Source organism: Microtus oregoni, unplaced genomic scaffold, assembly GCF_018167655.1.
Source record: "Microtus oregoni isolate MIOR12 unplaced genomic scaffold, Mior012 000012F_ref0000307, whole genome shotgun sequence".
Classification (NCBI taxonomy): Eukaryota; Metazoa; Chordata; class Mammalia; order Rodentia; family Cricetidae; genus Microtus; species Microtus oregoni.
This window is the reverse complement of record NW_024543071.1, coordinates 50,110,925-50,130,009: the sequence shown is the minus strand read 5'-3', so window position 1 is coordinate 50,130,009 and position 19,085 is coordinate 50,110,925. Positions and strand designations below refer to the sequence as shown.

The window sequence follows — 19,085 nt, the reverse complement described above, 5'->3', positions numbered from 1 at the left end:
AATAGGGTTAAATAACAAAAAAATATTGATTACTTCTTTCTTGAGAGTTAGTGGGTAGGGATATTAAGTTCAAGTCTAGCCTAGTATATAGCAAGACCCTGTCTTTAATGCAAATAAACCACCCAACAAACCAAACTACTACAACAACAAAACCCAAGGATGCTTCTTAGCAAGAGGCTCAAATAAATAAAATTATGTAAGGTTTTATTCAGGGTGAAAATTATTTAACTTTGACAGTAATTTTATGTAAGAGACTAGAAACTGTAAGGGAGGTACAGTATACCTGGGAAATGGTGAATGTGGTTCCTAAGTGTACTTACTTTTCAACAATTGACTTGGTCTGATCCCGGGCAATCCCAACATAGTGATCAATCTGTGTCTTTAAGAAAAAAAGAAAGGAAGATTCAGCATTCAGTAGGGCTAAGAATTTCCTTGAAGGCTCTCTTTCTCTCTCTTTTGTTGGTTTTTCGGGATAGGGTTTTGCTCTCCTTGAACTCGCTCTGCAGGCTGACATCAAACTTAGAGATCCATCTGCCTCTGCCTACTCAGTACTTGGATTAAAGGTGTGCGCCACCACAGCCTGGCTGCCTTTTTATTTTTATTACAATTTTTCATACAATATATTTTGGTAATACTCTCCCTTGTCCTAAAAAGCATTCTTCTTTTTAGTGAAATCATTAAAACCCCCACTAGTCATTATTCAGAAAAATGAAATGATGTCTAGTTTTTCAAAGAAGTTTATAAATTTCCGTTTTCAGATTTCAATTTATGCAACACTTCAAAATAATCACTCATCATTTGTTGAAGTAGGACATATGTGGTGTTTCCTTTAGCAACACTGAAGTACACTTTCTGAGTATTAGAAACTTTAGATTTATCTATATTCTGTAGTTGTTATATATTATGGCTTCTGGCAAGATGAACTCATTTAATATTAAAAAGCCAAAAATCTTTTGTTTATGTGTGTGTGTGTGCGCGCATGTGTGTGGAGGAAATAATTGTTTCTCTTCAGTTGCTCTCTACTTTGTTATTAATTAACTAATTAATTAAAGGTTGGGTCTCACGTAGTCTAAGCTGGCCTACAAATTATTATGTAGCCAAGAAGGACCCTGAACTCCTGATCTTCCTGACTCCACCTTCTACATGCTAGGGCTACAGGTGTGTGCCATACAATTTATGTGGTGCTAGGGCTCAAAAACCCATGGCTTTGTGCGTATGAGGCACTTTACCAGCTAAGCTACAACCCCAGTCCTCTACTTTATTTTTTTCAGTCAATCTCTTACTGAACCTAGAGCTCACTGATTTGGTTAGAATGGCTAGCCAGCAAGCCCCAGGGATCCTCTCCAAGACTAGGATTACAGATGTACATTATAACAGCAGGCAATTTTATGTGGGTGCTTGAGATCTGAACCCAGGTAGGTCTTTATGCATCTTCTCCCTTCTCTCCCAAAAGGTCTTCTGATGGACAGCTAATCCACACAGCCCACAATGCAAATATCTGGACACACTAACATTTCCTTGAAAGTGGGGTTTAGTTTTGAGAAGCTCAACTTCACTTTCCTTTTTTGGAAAGGATCTGTCACCTCTGTGACACAGACATGTATCTTAGGCCTCCAGTTTTGCTGAAGACATGATTCTCAATCTATTACTTTCCTTACATGAACTGACAAATGCCTACCTTATACTTCTCATAGACAACTGGAACGCTGAAAACAAGCAGCTCAGCTGTAAAACAGAATCAAAACAAGTGCAGCTGTGAGTGACTCCAACAGCACAGACATTTCTTCATGAAGTACAAACAAACAACCAAAAAGAGAAAAACAAGACTGTTCCCAATTGAGAACAGTCTCATGATCTCCTGAGAGCAGATCATGGTAGTGCAAAAGCCCCAACAGGTTGCTTTCTTTGTATGATAGACTCAACTTCTGAACTACAAGAGTGGTTCCTAAAAGCAAGGTCCCCACATTTAAACCAAATCTAAGCAACTAAGTAACCCTTTACTTACGGCTGCTTTAAAATTTTTTCTTCTTCTTTCTTTCTTTCTTTCTTTCCTTTCTTTCTTTCTTTTCTTTCTTTCCTTCCTTTCTTTCTTTTCTTTCGAGACTGAGACTGAGTTTCTCTGTATCCTTGGCTGTACTGGAACTCATTCTGTAGACCAGGCTGGCCTCAAACTCAAGAGATCCTTCTGCCTCTGCCTCCCCAGCGCTGGTATTAAAAGTGTGCAGCACCATTGCCCAGCTTACTTTGAAATTTCTTTGTCAGACCATTTAATAAACAAAATGCCAGGTTACTCCAATACCTAACATACATCTAAACACCATAGGCTGGCGGCCATGTGGAATAAGTGGTTATGCTGTGTGCATGCTCTTTAGGCAAGCACTCTACCCCTGGATTACATCTTTTTTTTTTTTAATTGAGGGTCTCATATGTCCTAAGTGGGCCTAGAATTCATGAAGCTTAACATGACACTGAATTCCAATCCTCCTGTTTCCATCTACCAAGTGCTGGGATTATAGATGTATACCATAATCCCAGCTTCCCCAGTCCTTTTTATAATTTTTATTTTGAGACAGGGTCTTATTAAGCTGCCCTTTCAGGTTTGCTCCTGCCTCAGCCTCTTCCATTTTTTATCTATACATCTATTTATTTATTTTCCCCAAGACAAGGTTTATCTACGCAGCCCTGGTTGTCCTGGAACTCCCTCTGTATACCAGGCTGGCCTTGAACTCACAGAGATCCATCAGTCAGTGTCTCTGTCTGTGTCCGTGCCCCCCCCCCCCGAGTTGGGATTAAAGGTGTGCACCACCACCTCCTGTCAGCTTCTTGAACAGCTGTGATTATAGACTGATTTGGCCTGACACTTAACTTAGTTTTTATAGACTATGTCAAGAAATAAAGACATGGGTAGAGGTTCCTTGTCACCTTACCAAGAATCAGAAGGGTGATTCCATTAAAAACAGCACCGACATAGGTCATCAGCCACATGAAGACAGCCAGCTGTGAAAGTCAATGTCAGGGTTAAGCAAGAATGGCGGTAACTCAGAGCCCCGGCTAACTAGGTCTGCGTCATGCAGTCTGTACGGCACAGGTGTCCCTCCTTGCACTTTAGAGTCAGGAAACTGTCACTGTCCTGGGTGCTGAGCTGGTGACTACTGCTTTAACGCTGCTCTTTAGAGGGAGGTGACAGCTTTTTCTGTGACACCTACCTCCCTTTTTACAGGCTTTCTCTTGTCTGGTAAGACCCTCTATTTCCTGTTTTACCTCTGAATCACAGCCAGCAACTAACCTTCAAGGAGTCAACCAGGTCTTCGACCAGAAAGAGACGGATGACGAGTTTGAGGGCTCTGTTGACATGCACCATGGCAGCATTCATATAGTTATGGAAGGCTTCTGAGGACAGGGTAATGTCCACATCCAGGTAGGTCCTTCCAAGGAAGAAGAAACAGTCACACGTATGACACGGAAGGGAAATTCTTCAACAACACAGTTGTCTTTTAATGGGAAACTGGCATTCTAGAAATCTGTAGGGGACACAGCTGCCCTTTAATGGATAAAAGCAAATATGCCAAATATCTATGAACTGTAGGGCTTTCATGTATAATGAAGAACTATCCAGAGTGGATTGATCAAAATACACTCTGTGGGAATGTAGATCAGACAGCAGAAGACTTGCCTGACACGCATGAGATCCTCGGTTCAATCCCCAGCCTTATAAAGCAAACAAGGTAGAACCTAAAATTCATTTATATGTGTATGTACATGTGGAGGTCAGAGAACAACCCTGGGTGTCGTTTCACTAGTGATGTCCACGATTTAAAAACAAAAACAACTTTTTTTTTGAGATGGCGTTTCCCCCTTGCCTGGAATTCACTAAGCAGGCTAAATTAGCTGGCTAGTAAGCCCCAGGGTCCTGCCTGTCTCCTCTTCCCAAATACAAGTGAGTACCACTCTAGCTTTCCAAAATACACTATTTTTAATGTGTGTGTGTTTGTTGGTTTGAATGAAAATGGCCTCTATAGATAGGTTCATAGGGAGTGGCACTCTTAGGAGGTGTGGCCTTCTTGGAAGAAGTATGTCACTGGGGTTATGCTTTGAGGTTTCAGAAGCTCAAGCCAGGCCCAGTGGCTCACAGTCTCTCTTCCTGCTGCTAGCTGATCTAGATGCAGAATTCTCAGTTCTTTCTCCAGCACCACTGTCTGCATACATTCCACTATGCCATAATGAAAATGGACTAAACCTCAGAACTGTAAGCCAGCTCCAACAAAATGTTTTCCTTTATAAGAGTTGCCGTGGTGATGGTGTCTCTTCACAGCAATAGGACTATCTGCACATGTACACCACAGTATGTGTGTAAAGGTCAGAGGACAGATTGTGGCAGGTGGTTCTCTCCTTCCACCATGTGGGTCCTGGAGACTGAACTCAGGTTGTCAAGCTTGGAGGCAAACACCTTTATCTGCTGAGCATCTTGCTGGCTAAGACCCTGTCTTCACAAGTTCTAGAATACCTTGTTTTAAACAAGCACCACCAAAACAAAAACTAAAAGAAAAAAGAGAGCAGGGACTATAGCTCAGTGGTAGAACACTTTAACTAGCATGTGTAAGGTCCTGGACTCAATCCCCAATTTAGAAAAAGAAAGTGGTGGTGGGGGGAGGAGGAAAGGGCAGTGACCATGAATATGCTAGGGCTGGAAATTACACTACACACTTTGTTCTTAAAGAGTGAGATCTTTAAAAAAAATGGGGGTGGAGTATGGGTAGGGAGAGGAACTCACAACACAGACCTGACTGCCTAGAATTTACTATAAAGATAAGGCTGGACTGAACTTAAAGTCATCTGCCTGCCTCTGCTTCTAAAATGCTGCGATTAAAGGTGTGTGCTACCCTGGTCTGAGACGTAACCCTATACTTATAACCTGTTCATTCCTCCAGTAGCTGAGTGCCGAGTGCCTCTCAGCTTTGAAGATACCTTGAGGAGCTCAAACTCTTGGAAGAACAGAAGAGTGGCAGGCATATGTTCTCTTTTCTGTTTATTAAGAAAGTACAAAAAGCTGGTCTGTGGTGGCACACGCCTTTAAACCCAGCACTTGGGAGGCAGAGGCTGGTGAGTCTTCATGAGTTCAAGGCCAGTCTAGTCTACTTAATAAGTTCCAGAACAGCCCAGTATACACAGAGAAACCCTGTCTCAAAAAACTACACATACACACTAATTTACATTTTGGGGGGGGGGCTTTCGAGACAGGGTTTCTCTGTAGCTTTGGAACCTGTCCTGGAATTCATTCTGTTGAACAGGCTGGACTTGAGCTCACAGAGATCCACCTACCTGCCTCTGTCTCCCAAGTGCTAGGATTAAAGGCATGTGCCACCACCACCCGGCTACGATAAAAATTTAAGGGTTCAAGCCAGGCAGTGGTGGCACACACCTTTATATTTCCAGTTTCAAGGGACTGGATGCCCTCTTCTGGCCTGCAAGGGCACCACATGCATATGTTACAAAGACAGGCAGGCAGGCAAAACACCTACATATATACACAATAAAATAAAAGTTAAAAATTGCCTCTAGACCTAGGGAAACTACAGAAGATCTAAAGTAACTCAGAAATGAAATTCAGAATAAAAACAGAGTAAACTCCTTGTTCTAGAACTAGGAGTTCTGTGTCTGGGCTTTACCATATAGGGCTGAGACAGTGGCTGACTGAGGGCTGCCCTGGGCAAGCTATTTTGTGCCCTGCTCAGGATTTGCAGCTCTCTTTTAGCCTTAAGTATGAGTCTCCAGCTAGTTAAAAGTTCTTAAATACTAACCTGATCACTTATTAGGGTGACTGTAAGGTATTTAGGGGTATCTCTGATATCAATCAGCTGCAAGAGGCAGATCAGAACTGCAGACCTGAGCAATCTCAGCAAATCCCTCTAATGAAATGTATATTGTAACTTCAACTTACTTGAATGGATGGCCTTCTTCTGACTTCTGCACGGCTTGAATGACAGACTTGTAGACTCTGAAGCTGATGGTGACGGAGAGAAGAGCCAGGATGAGGTAAGAGACCACACTGATAACACTAAAAGCTGCCAGGGACAGCAGCATGACCAGCGTGGTGCCAAAGACAAACCCAGTCTTTTTCACATCTCGCCAGAAAATCAGATCGCGTACTGCCAAAAGAGAGGGAGTAGAAGTTAGAGAAGCAGGACCACCCTGCCTGTGCTGTACATGTAGTAGTGTCCACCAGTACATATATGTACCGTGCCCACTTCAGAGACGGGTCCACTGGGGTAAAGTGACATCAATCTTCAACTTTTTTTTGGCAGAAAAGATAATAGAGGAGGTCCAGGTAGTAACTTCAGCCCACAGTCCACTAGAACAGACAACGCAGCAAGGTCCCATCTCAATCAGTATATTAAATGAAAGTAGACAATGCTTATAAAATGGTTAGATCCTGGACCCAAAGACAGCACTAAGTGAAATGTAAAAGTTGGGGCAAGAAAGAAAGTGGTGATAAAAAAAGGTCATCTCTACTTGAAATGAAATGCTAGTCTTCATCTTAATCTGAAAACAGAAGGGATGTAAGTAAGAGACTAACTAATGCTCACCCAAACCACAATGTGTGCATGCACAGGACTGAGGAGTCCAGGGTCCTGTGCATGCCGAATAAAAAAACCACAATGTGTGCATGCGCAGGACTGAGGAGTCCAGGGTCCTGTGCATGCCGAATAAAAAAGTACTTTCCACTGAGCTACGTATTTGTGGCCCTTTAAGAGATTGCTTTCTGAAATAACTTTCAATTGTTTGGGTGTGGTGCAGATGTATACGTGGAGGCCTGAGAAGAAGCACCACTGTTATTTTATAGATAGTGTTTCTCTGTGCAGCCCTGGTTGTCCTGGAACTCACTCTGTAGACCAGGTTGGATTTGAACTCACAGAGATTTGCCTGCCTGTCTTTGTCTCCCAAGTACTGGGACTAAAGGCAAACAAGTTCGGCAGTGGTGACCCACACCTTTAATCCCATCACTTGGGGGCCAGAGGCAGGTGGGTCTCTGTGAGTTAGAGTCCAGCCTGGTCCGCAAAACAAGTTCCACACACACAGAGAAACCTTGTCTTGAAAAAAACAACAAACAAAAAGCAAAACAACAACAAAAAACTGGATCTCTCACTGTTCTGGAGCTTGCTAAACACGTTAAGTTGAGCCCCCAGGATCCACCTGCCTCTACTTCCCTTCCTCAGTATAAACCTGTACTATTACACCCAACACCCTCCTCTCCTTTTTACCCTAATGTGGATTCTAGGGATTAAACTCAGGCCCAGCACTTTACTGACTGAGCCATCTAGCTCTTTAGTATTCTGGTGCCTCTTTATCTTTCGTTTTGTTATTTTAGGTTGTTTTTGTACCCCAACCTTGAGAGCTGGGATTGTAGGCCTGTAACACACACCTGGCCATACTTTTTTTTTAAAATTCTTGCTACATTGCCCAGTCTAGCCTTATAAAAATGGACAAGGTCTCTAGAGTTGGACATATCTGAGTCTTGGTAATTTCTACCAGTGTTACTTTAACCTTTCTGACCCATCTTCCACTGTAAAGTGGAGAAAATGGGACCTTCTCTCCAAAGTTGTTTCCAGGAGAACATGAGGTCAGTCCAGGCAGAGTACATTATTACCTGCATGCAATAAACTCACAAGCTTTATTTGGAAGAAGTTCTGTGATTCCTGTTGGGAACAGTTGCAGTGGTTTTGCAAATCAGGGAGAAAAAGTGCCACTCAGGTGCATATTACCGAACTGAGACTATACAAGAAAACTGAACAGTACCAGATAAAAGGGCTGATACTAAGCAGGACAATTCCTACAGTCAGAGTTCAGGCACATACACATGTCAAAATTCATATGCCTGTAAGTGTAATTTATTTTCAATACAAAATGCAGAGAGGCTTCATGTCACCACCACAGAACAAACAGATGATATGTGCCCCTGGATATGACACATCCAAGAAGGAGAGTACTGCTTCTGTAGAATTCCAACCTCAAATACAGGCCGTGAATTTAAAGAGAAAATAAACAGACAAAAACAACTAGGGAAATATTCTAAAAAATAACTCATCTATATTCTTAAAAACTAGTATAAAATATAAGTCAGGTAGTGGTGGCGCATGCCTTTAATCCCAGCACTCGGGAGGCAGAAGCAGACGGATCTCTGTGAGTTCGAGGCCAGTTTGGTCTACAAAGCTAGTTCCAGAACAGGCTCCAAAGCTACAGAAAAACCCTGTCTTGAAAAAAAAAAAAAAAAAAAACAAAACCCAAAAACAAGGACAAAAATAAAAAAAAAACTAGTGTAAAATATAAATAACAGGGGGCTGGAGAGATGGCTTAGAGGTTAAGAGTACTGGCTGCTTGTTCTTCCAGAAGACCGGAGTTCAGTTCCCAGCATTCACAGGGTAGCTCATAACTATGTGTAATTTCCAGGGGATTTGACACTAGGCACACACACAGTGCACACACACAGTGCACACACACAGTGCACACACACACACATACACACACACACACACACACATATATGCAGGCAAAACACTCACATAAATAAAATGAATGAATCTAGAAGTTTTACAAAGGAATAAAAAAATAATTTCTACATTTGCACAAGTTGGAAGAGACCACTGTGTCCTCACAGACTTCCCTGCAATCTAACGGAAAGTTGTCTAAGAAAGTCAGACCTACACTGATAACACATGTGACTAGTGCCCTCTATAAGTACGCAGAATATAAAGTGCATAACAGTACAGAAAGTCCCTTAAAATAATCAGTAGAATTAGGGTCTAGGTCAAAAAAGGATTTACTGATGAAAAGAGGGAACAGCAGATGAAGGGCATTATGCATTATGAAATCTTTCATACCAAAAAGATTTTATTTTATTTTGGTTTTTCTAGACAACATTTCACTGGCTGTCCTGGAACTCATAGAGATCCCCTTGTCTCTGCCTCCTGAGTGCTTTAAAAGGTAGGCACCACCACTGCCCAGCTTTATTTAGTTTTAAATACCTGTATTACCATTTATGTTTTCTTCAATCATTCACATTTACACGTTCTGTGTAAATATTTCAAAGATCATTTGTTGGAAATACAGAATTTAAAAAGTATCAGAAACCAATATAGTGGCATGTAAAAGGAAGTAAAATATCTAAATATATGATTATATATTATTTTTATTTATTTCCAATGTAACATGTGCAGAAGTTTGTTTTATAATATCTTCTAATCAGAATGTGTCAACATCATATTAGGATGTGTGTTTGAGGTAGGTGTGAAAAGAAACCATACCTAGCATTTCTTAGGGTCTTCTCAAATTAACTGTGCTTAGTTATCAGACAACAGAATTCAAAGAAGACAAAGTAAATAATGCAGGGAAATAAGGACAGCATTCCAAACAACCTTTCTCCTCTCAACCCTCTTCCTATCTGCTGAGAAGTAACAAAAACACTTTTTAAAGACTTTCAGTTACATAATAAAATAGGTTTGGTCAGGCAGTCAAAGTAAAATTACCAAGTTTTAAAATGCAAAACCCAGCAGGGCAGTGGTGGCGCACCTTTAATCCCAGCACTTGGGTGGCAGAGGCAGGTGGATCTCTGTGAGTTCAAGGCCAGCCTGGTCTACAAGAGCTAGTTCCAGGACAGGCTCCAAAGCTACAGAAAAAAAACCAGTCTCGAAAAACAAAAACAAACAAAGAAAAGAAAATTAATGGATAACATGTTAGAATCCTTTAGTTGGTTTTGAAAAGCAGAAGACAGGGGCTCAGTGGGTAAAAGCACTGGCTGCTCTTCCAGAGGTCCTGAGTTCAATTCCCAGAACCCACAGTGTGGTTTACAACCATATGTAATGAGATCTGGTGCCTTCCTCTGAGCTGCAGGCATATATGCAGGCAGAACACTGAATACATACTAAATAAATTAAAAACAAAGAAACTGTTTTGCCAGCCTGGTCTACAAGAGCTAGTTCCAGGACAGGTTCCAAAGCTACAGCAAAACCCTGTCTTGAAGCAAAAAAAAGAAAAAAAAAAGATGATGAAATTGCACTCATTCTGAAGCCATTCAGCTCTGTTCCACCATTCCATTCCCTTCTAGTAAAAAGCACATGATTTCTCCTCCCCCTTAAAAGGCTCAGCATTTATCACTAGTGCATTCTAGTCCACTTTTAATACTAGGTCAGAACTGCTAAGCAGGGTCACAAAATTTACTTTACTCAATCTGTTGATCTGTTTCAGACTGTTTGATGCTAGAATCCAACAGTTCTAAGATAGGACTCACAAACCTGCAACACTCAGAATTGCCACTGTTACCCATTTTAGCCCTAACGAAAGTTTTTCTTCCCCTTTTGCCCACAGAAATTAGAGTCTGCCCGGGTCAGTGTTATAACTAAGTGCTGCCTAGGGAACGCATTCGTTTTGGAAGGCTACTTCATGAGAAGCATCTCGTCATTCCTCCTTCACCTTCTGGTCTCATCAAACGATACATACATGTTCATTAGTTGATTTAGTTTAGGTCCCTAAGTCACAGCTGCTTTGGGCATTTGGTATCAACACTGTGTGTCTGATGAGATCCACACTGCCCCTTTCTATTTCTCAAACAAAATCCAAACTTGTCTTCTGGCCCTTAACTTTGAGTTCCACTGCTAGGAGGTACATGACATGTGTACTTTGCCTGCCCCAAGTGCTTTCTCTGCTTTGCTGCCCTGGCTGTTTGGCGCTGGACAGCTAGTTTCCGATTCTAACTCTTTTTGTGAAGTTAACTCGGGATTTTCTGACCAAGGTCTGTTTTGAAGCAATCGACTCATAATGCCTAACAAATAACTGTTTCTTCCTCAGGGAGCAGCCTATATCCGCTTCTGATCTCTCTCAGGCTATCACTTAGGAGTAGATAAGTGCTCACCTCTCGGACATGCTCTAAAACACTTGGATCCTGTACCGCCGTCTCCTGTCTGCATGAGGCCCCTTTCCTGAGAGTGCAGCCCGAAGCACCGCACCCAGCAGCAGTTCCCCATCGCATGCTGCCCAGGCATCACCAGCTGCATCAGCCGGTCCTGGAGAGCTCTGCCTAAACGGTCGTTACTGAATGATCTCGAGGAGCCACGCGGGCAGAAAGGGCACATTGGCTCTTGGGAGCACAGTGCTCTAAGGAAGCAACTCCAGGAACCTAGGCCAGATACGAGACCCCCATATTATTTTTATTATTTAAAATAAAGGTTTTTAGCCTGTGGGTGATGGCGCATGCCTTTAATTCCAGCACTCGAGAGGCAGAGGCAGGAGGATCTCTGTGAGTTCGACGTCAGCCTGGTCTACAGCGCGAGTTCCAGGTCAGGCTCCAAAGCTACAGAGAAACCCTGTCTTGAAAACAAAAACAAAAAACAAGCAAATAACCCCCCCACCAAAAAACCCCCAAAGGTTTTTTTTTTTTTAATCTCTGGCGAGTGAGATTTAAGGATGCCAGCTGCAGTAAGCATAACACACCAAAAGAGGGAGCTGCTGGGGCTAATGGCAGTCTCAAAAGAGCTATGTCTGTAGAGCTGCCTCAGCAGCTAAGATCACTTGCTGCCAAGCCTGGCAAATCTGAGTTCCACTCCTGGGACCCACATGATAGAAGTAGAGGACTGACTTCACAAGTTGTCCCAGGATTCACACGCAAACATAATTATTTCAAGGGAGATTTGTTCCCTTACTGATAAATTACTATTTCCAGCACCAGGACATTATTAGTAAAACTGCCATAAAAAAAAAATCTTTGTGAAGAAGTTGCTAGTTCACAGGACAAATGGGTACTGTTTTTTAAGAATATGCCAACTTTCCTTATTTATATTCCCAGCCACAGTCCACGAGACTCACTGCTCTACCACGTTACTGTTACTGGGGACTGTCTTGAACAACAGCTATTAGAATACATAAATAGTGATAACTGCTTAAACTGTGTGAGATTTAGTGTTGGACATATTTATGCTGCACTACCAGTCATTGGGAAAAAGTTCTTTTGGGAAGTGTCATTGATCTGTTCAGTCTAGATTTTGATAGTCCAATAGATATAATTTGGCAAGTATTTTCTCAAGGTGATACCCACTAGTTACATCTTTCATCATGCAAAAATTAAAAATTAATTTAATTTTGAGCTGGGCGGTGGTGCACACCTTTAATCCCAACACTTGGGAGCCAGGACAGGCTCCAAAAAAACAAAAACAAAAACAACTAGTGAAACTCTATCTTGAAAAACAAAACAAAAATAGTAACAGTAATTTTGGTGAAGTCTAACTTACTTTGAGATTAGTGTAGCAAACGACCTAAGAACCCTTTGTGTTCTTTCAAACAGAGTCTTGCTGTTAAGCTTGGACTGGATTCAGTCCTCTTTCTTAATGAACATTCTCAACACTAACCAGTGTCCTGGGATTTTGTTAAATTCATTTATCAGTGCAAGTGGTTATGTTATAGATTCTGTAGGATGGATTCCTTCCTTTTATGTTCTATTTTTTTTCTTTTAGGAGTTATTTTTAAGTGCATCTTTTGTGTGTGCTCCATGTGAGTGCAAGTTACCTGTGAAGGCCAGAGTTGGAGTCCTCTGAAAGTTCGCGTACAGGCCATTATGATCTGCCTGACATGGGACTGGAAACTAAGCTTGGATCTTCTGGAAGAGCAGCAAGTGCTCTTAGTTGGTGAGCCACCTCTCTAGATTTTTTTCCCCTCATGAAAAAATGGTTTCATGATGTAGCCCAGGTTGGGATTGAGCTCACTGTCATGCATGGAAGACAGAGGAAAATTTGTGGGAATTGGTTCTTGTAGGAGGAGGGGAGGCTGCTTGTTGGTTCCTGGCTGCCCAGCTAGCTTAGACCTGAAATAATCACACAGAAACTGTATTATTTAAATCACTGCTTGGCCTGTTATCTCTAGCTTCTTATTGGCTAACTCTTATATATTAATTTAACCCATTTATATAAACTGTGTATGATCATGTGGCTGTGGCTTACCGGCTAAAGTCCTTGGTAGGGCTATAAGGCGTCTGACTCCACCCTTCTCCCAGCATTCAGTTTAATTTTCCCAGCCTACCTAAGTTCTACCCTATCAACAGGCCAAGGCAGTTTCTTTTCTTTGCTTTTTTTTTCGAGACAGGGTTTCTCGGTGGCTTTGGAGCCTGTCCTGGAACTAGCTCTGTAGACCAGGCTGGTCTCGAACTCACAGAGATCCGCCTACCTCTGCCTCCCGAGTGCTGGGATTAAAGGCGTGCGCCACCATCGCCCGGCGCCAAGGCAGTTTCTTTATTCATTAACCAATAAAAGCAACATATAAACAGAAGGACCTCCCACATCATGTTCTCTCAATCTACCACGTGGGTTCTCGGGGACTGAACTCAAGTTGTCAGGGTTACCAGCCTGATAGTCTTGGCTTTGAATTCTTGATCCTTTTGCCTTTCCTGCTTGATGGGACTGATATTTTTTTTGTGTGTGAAAACTTTATCATTTTTGTAGACCAGGTTGTCCATAACAAATTCCCTTAATCTTACATCTAAAAGGCATTTTTACTATTAAAGATTTGTTTTTATTTCATGTAAAGAATATGTGCAAGTAAATATACCACACATTATGTGAAGTGCCCACACAGGCCACAAGAGGGCATCCTTCGGGGCTCACATTATGTGAAGTGCCCACACAGGCCACAAGAGGGCATCCTTCAGGGCTCACTTCTCCAGCCTCTTGATTTTGTTTTCCATTATTTAATACAGAACTCTGGGTTAAAGTTGAGCATGGTGGCACATCCCAGCACTTGGGAAGTGGAGGCAAGAAAGAAGAATAAAATATCTCCCTTGGGAAATTTTATTTGATGAATCTTTTTTTTTTTTTAAACATTTTACAAGTCTCCCTCAGGGCTATGGTTTTTTATATAGTGATCAGATTAGGTGTTACCTAGTAATGATTTATGGCAAATGCCTGTTTTGGCTTGGTGAAGGATGTTGGAGTCTGAGTAGTCATGTAGAAGTCATATGGGCACTGCTTGTCATTCTGGATACCAAGGACGTAACAAGCATTCTTAGATGGCAACTCTGCTTTGTCGCCACAGTTGTGGAAGAGTTCAGTACTTCCTGCATAAGTGTGTTGACAGCTGAAAGCTGACCTATGGCGTCTTCCTCTGTGTGTCCCTCTGCAGCAATCTACTGCCAACAGTGGTGTTATCAGTTTCTGAACCCACTGAGTCCTAACCAATCAGTCTGGGAGCAGTCTTGAGGCCCTGACACCTGTTCCAAGCAAGGTTGTCTTTGGACTTAAACTAGTAGGTGACTGCTAAGCTGCTCTGGCCAGTCAGTGTGTGTGTCTGTTTCATAGACTAGGAAGCCTGTGATCACTTTATCTTCATAAAGCTCTTCTCTGATCTGCTGTGGGAATCCTATTGTGTAATCATTTTGATTATTCCACAGATCCTTGATACTTTTCTCCTCCCTTGTTTTCCAGGTTGCATAATTTCCTGTTTATCCTCAAATTCAGATTCCTTCCTTCATCATCTCCATTTTGCTATTAAGGTCACTTAATGAATTTCAAACTTCAGATGTTCTAGGGTTTCCTTTAGGCTATTTCTGTTTCTATTTTAAGACTGAAACTTCCTTCATTTTCATTTAATACAAACATTTTTCTTCACTTTGTTGGGTGGCTATAATAACCTCTCTCTCCTCTCTCCAGGGTCTTACTATGTAACTTGTTATCCTGGACCTCACTATATAGACCAAGCTGGTCTTGATTTAATTCTAACGTATGAACTTAATCTATATAGATCTTTTTTCTCCAGATGGATTATATTTTTCTGGTTTTTAAATAGTTTGGGTTCCATTCTAGACACCATAACTAACATGTTTTACAGCTGGTGCACTTATTCTGTTATAGTACTCTAGAGAGTATGTATTTAAAAAAATTTATTTACATGGACACCTTTAATCCCAGCACTCAGGAGACATAGACAGATGGATTTCTATGCATCTAAGGGAATAAAGAGCTCCAGAACAGCCAGGGCTACACAGAGAGACCCTGCCTCAACACCTCCAACACAAACAAATAACTGAAGTCTATTTCATATGTGTGTATGCCTGCTTGTCTATATACGCACCAAGTGAGTACAGATACCCAAGGAAGCCAGAAATTAAATCTGAGTCCTCTGAAATAGCAAGTGCTCACAACCACTGATCCCTGGAGAGTATTCATTTTGGGGGTTACTTTAAGCATGCCATTACATTTTGCTAAACTCAATGTCTCCGGTACAGAAGATCAAGTCATGGCTCAGTTCTTCCATTAGCTGTTGCCTGGATTCTCTCTTGTACACATGTTGGTCACGGATTAGAAAGGAGCTTACGCAGAGATTACTTTTATGGAAAGAATTTTAGGCTTTTATCTTCTGGATCTGTCTTTTCTGGATTCTTCTTCCCTTTAAATTTCTAGTCATTGAGAATAACTTAAATTATCTTCTCCTTGATCTGTCAGGTCCCAATGTCAGTCTGTTTTTCTGGTTAAAAGCAGTAAAAATTGATTGAATGTAATTGTTCAAATATATTCTTTTTTTTTTTTTTAGACTTATTTATGTATACAGGGTTCTTCCTGCATGTATGCCTTCAGGCCAGAAGATGGCACCAGACCCCATTACAGATGGTTGTGAGCCACCATGTGGTTGCTGGGAATTGAACTCAGGACCTCTGGAAGAGCAGTCAGTGCTCTTAACGTCTGAGCCATCCCCTTAGCCCTCCATTCTTGTAAGTGTTAACTCTTTCAGAATCTGCTTGTTTCTGTATGTTCTACATTGCCTTCAGGCCTTTTTCTTTTAATTTAAAAGATTTTGTTCAAAGAATTGTCATATGCAGGAAGACTGGGTCCAATAGAAGCCTACCTGGCTACAATAAAAAAAAACTAATATATTTTATTTTGAAAAATTTTATCTAAAGATTTTATTTCTAGTGCTGGAGAGATGGCTTAGTGGTTAAGAGCACTGGTTCTTCTTCCAGAGGTCTGAGTTCAACTCCCAGGAACCACAAGATGTGTCACAACCACCTATAACGAGATCCTATTCCTTCTCCTGACATATAAGTATATGAAGAGATTGCTTCATATATACATAAAGTACATAAATAAATTTTTAAAGATTTTAATTTCTAATTACGTGTAAGTGTGTATGGATGTCACATGTACACACTGTGAAAACAAGAAGCTGATACATTTTACTAAAATGGTTTATGTCTTTAAGAATAGGATCATAAAATAACTGACAAAATTTTTTGAGTTTTAAATTTGTAAAGAATAACCTTTAAGTTTCTAACTATATGTCAATCTCCCATAACTATCATCTAAAAATATTTAACAATAATAGAATCTGGCCGGGCGGTGGTGGCACACGCCTTTAATCCCAGCACTCGGGAGGCAGAGGCAGGTGGATCTTTGTGAGTTCGAGACCAGCCTGGTCTACAAGAGCTAGTTCCAGGACAGGCTCCAAAACCACAGAGAAACCCTGTCTCGAAAAACCAAAAAAAAGGGGCTGGAGAGATGGCTCAGTGGTTAAGAGCATTGCCTGCTCTTCCAAAGGTCCTGAGTTCAATTCCCAGCAACCACATGGTGGCTCACAACCATCTGTAATAAGGTCTGATACCTTCTTCTGGCCTGCAGGCATACACACAGATAGACTATTGTATACATAACAAATAAATAAATATTTAAAAAAAAAAAAAGAAAAACCAAAAAATAAAAATAAAATAAAAAGTAAAAATAAAAATAAAAATAAAATAATAATAGAATCTGATCAGTGAGAAATATCAACCTCCATATCTCCTTTCATCTCTCATTCTAGATGAAATAGCTCAGCTGGGAATTACCAATAATTATTTAGATAGCTCTTTACTTATAACAATACTATAATACCTGGAAAATAATTACTGTCACCTCATTACTAAAGGAAGATGTTGAACCAGTTAGGCTTGTTGTTTAAGGTTACATTATAGTGTAAAAATGCCAGCAGGCTTTATGGCCTAACTTATGTATGCTTTAACACTCAAAATTAACTATCTGTGAGAACCATTATAACCCAGGAAGAAATCTAAAAGGTACCGATGGATCATTGGAGCAGGAATACACTTCAACATTTTCATTTACAGGCAAGCCCTAGGACACAGCTGAGTTAACTGTTTAAAGTTACACTCTGTTCACAGAAAAAGCAGGAGTTAGAGCCCAACACTCCTCCATTAGACTCTCTAATTCCTAGAGTGTGATTATTTCTATCTTTAATTCTTCAGATTTTAGGGGTGGGGGATGTAATCCATGGCATTGTGCTTGTCTGGCAAGCATGGGGCCTTGAATTCAATCTCCACTCCCCAACCCCCAACCAATTAAAATGGCATAAATAGGCTAGTGAGATGGTTTAGGGGGTAAAGATGTCTGCTACCAAGTCTAACAACTTGAGTCTTATCACTGGCATGGTGGAGTGAGAAAACTAGTCACTTCAAGATGTCCTCTGATTCATGTATGTGCAAGTATCTTCCTCCCTCCCTCCCTCCCTCCCTCCCTCCCTCCCTCCCTCCCTCCCCAGTCCTCTCTCACATGCACAGACAGAACAAGCGCTTACGGAAGAGAATATGAAGAAAAGATGGGCAGTGTTGCTCGCCTTTAATCTCATCACTCAGGAGGCAGAGGCAGGTGGATCTCTGTGAGTTCAAGGCCAGCTTGGTCTACAGAGCGAGTTCCAGGACAGGCTCCAAAGCTACACAGAGAAATCTTGTCTGGAAAAACTGAAAATAAGAAAAGAAAAATGGAAGAAAAATAAAAGAATATGAAGAGACATAAAAAAATTTTAAAAATATAAATTTAGGGGGCTAGAGAGATGACTCAGTGGTTAAGAACACTTGGTTGCTCTTCCAGAGGACTTGGGTTTGATTTCTAGCACCTACATGGTGGCTCACAACCATCTTGCTACTCCAGTAACAGGGTTCAACACCCATTGCTGGTGGGAATGCAAACTTGTGCAACCACTCTGGAAAGCAGTGTTTCGGTTTCTCAGGAAATTCGGGATCAAGCTACCCCTGAATCCAGCAATACCACTCTTGGGAATATACCCAAGAGAGGCCCTATCATACAACAAAAGTATATGCTCAACTATGTTCATGGCAGCAATGTTTGTAATAGCCAGAACCTGGAAACAACCTAGATGCCCTTCAATGGAAGAATGGATGAAGAAAGTATGGAATATATACATATTAGAGTATTACTCATCAGTAAAAAACAAGGACGTCTTGAATTTTGCATACAAATGGATGGAAATAGAAAACACTATCCTGAGTGAGGTAAGCCAGACCCAAAAAGAGGAACATGGGATGTACTCACTCATATTTGGTTTCTAGCCATAAATAAAGGACACTGAGCTTATAATTCATGTTCCTAGAGAAGCTAAATAAGAAGGTGAATCCAAAGACAAACACATAGGCATCCTCATGAATATTAACCTTCATCAGGCGATGAAAGGAGACAGAGACCCACATGGGAGCACCGGACTGAAATCTCAAGGTCCAAATCAGGAGCAGAAGGAGACGGAACACGAGCAAGGAACTCAGGACCATGAGGGGTGCACCCACACACTGAGACAATGGGGATGTTCTATCGGGAACTCACCAAGGCCAGCTGCCCTGGGTCTGAAAAAGCACGGGATAAATCCGGACTTGCTGAACATAGCGGACAATGAGGAATACTGAGAACTCAAGAACAATCGCAGTGGGTTTTTGATCCTACTGCACGTACTGGCTTTGTGGGAGCCTAGGCAGTTTGGATGCTCACCTTATGAGACCTGAATAGAGGTGGGCAGTCCTTGGGCTTCCCACAGGTCAGGGAACCCTGATTGCTCTTCGAGCAGATGAGGGAGGGGGACTTGAGCGGAGGAGGGGGAGGGAAATGGGAAGCGGTTGCGGGGAGGAGGCAGAAATCCTTGATAAATAAATAAATTAAAAAAAAATAAAAACAATAAAAAAAACTGTTTGGCCTATTAAAAAATAAAACATTTTTTTATGTATTGAAAAAAAAAAAAACAGGGTTCAAGCACCAGGCATGCATGTGGTATACAGATAT

The 19,085-nt window shown here is 41.3% G+C and overlaps 1 protein-coding gene across 3 annotated transcripts in view; it reads right to left on the bottom strand.

Moving 5' to 3' along the window:
* Rtn3 (reticulon 3) overlaps positions 1-19,085 on the bottom strand; it is a 67,761-nt gene that overhangs the window by 2,228 nt on the left and 46,448 nt on the right. For all 3 annotated transcript variants that reach the window (XM_041661247.1, XM_041661248.1, XM_041661246.1), the window contains 5 exons: positions 5,939-6,146; positions 3,287-3,425; positions 2,928-2,997; positions 1,679-1,725; positions 321-379 (listed from right to left, as the gene is read on the bottom strand). In XM_041661247.1, the coding sequence (XP_041517181.1) occupies positions 321-379; positions 1,679-1,725; positions 2,928-2,997; positions 3,287-3,425; positions 5,939-6,146 (523 nt within the window). The remainder of the gene's footprint in view (positions 1-320; positions 380-1,678; positions 1,726-2,927; positions 2,998-3,286; positions 3,426-5,938; positions 6,147-19,085) is intronic.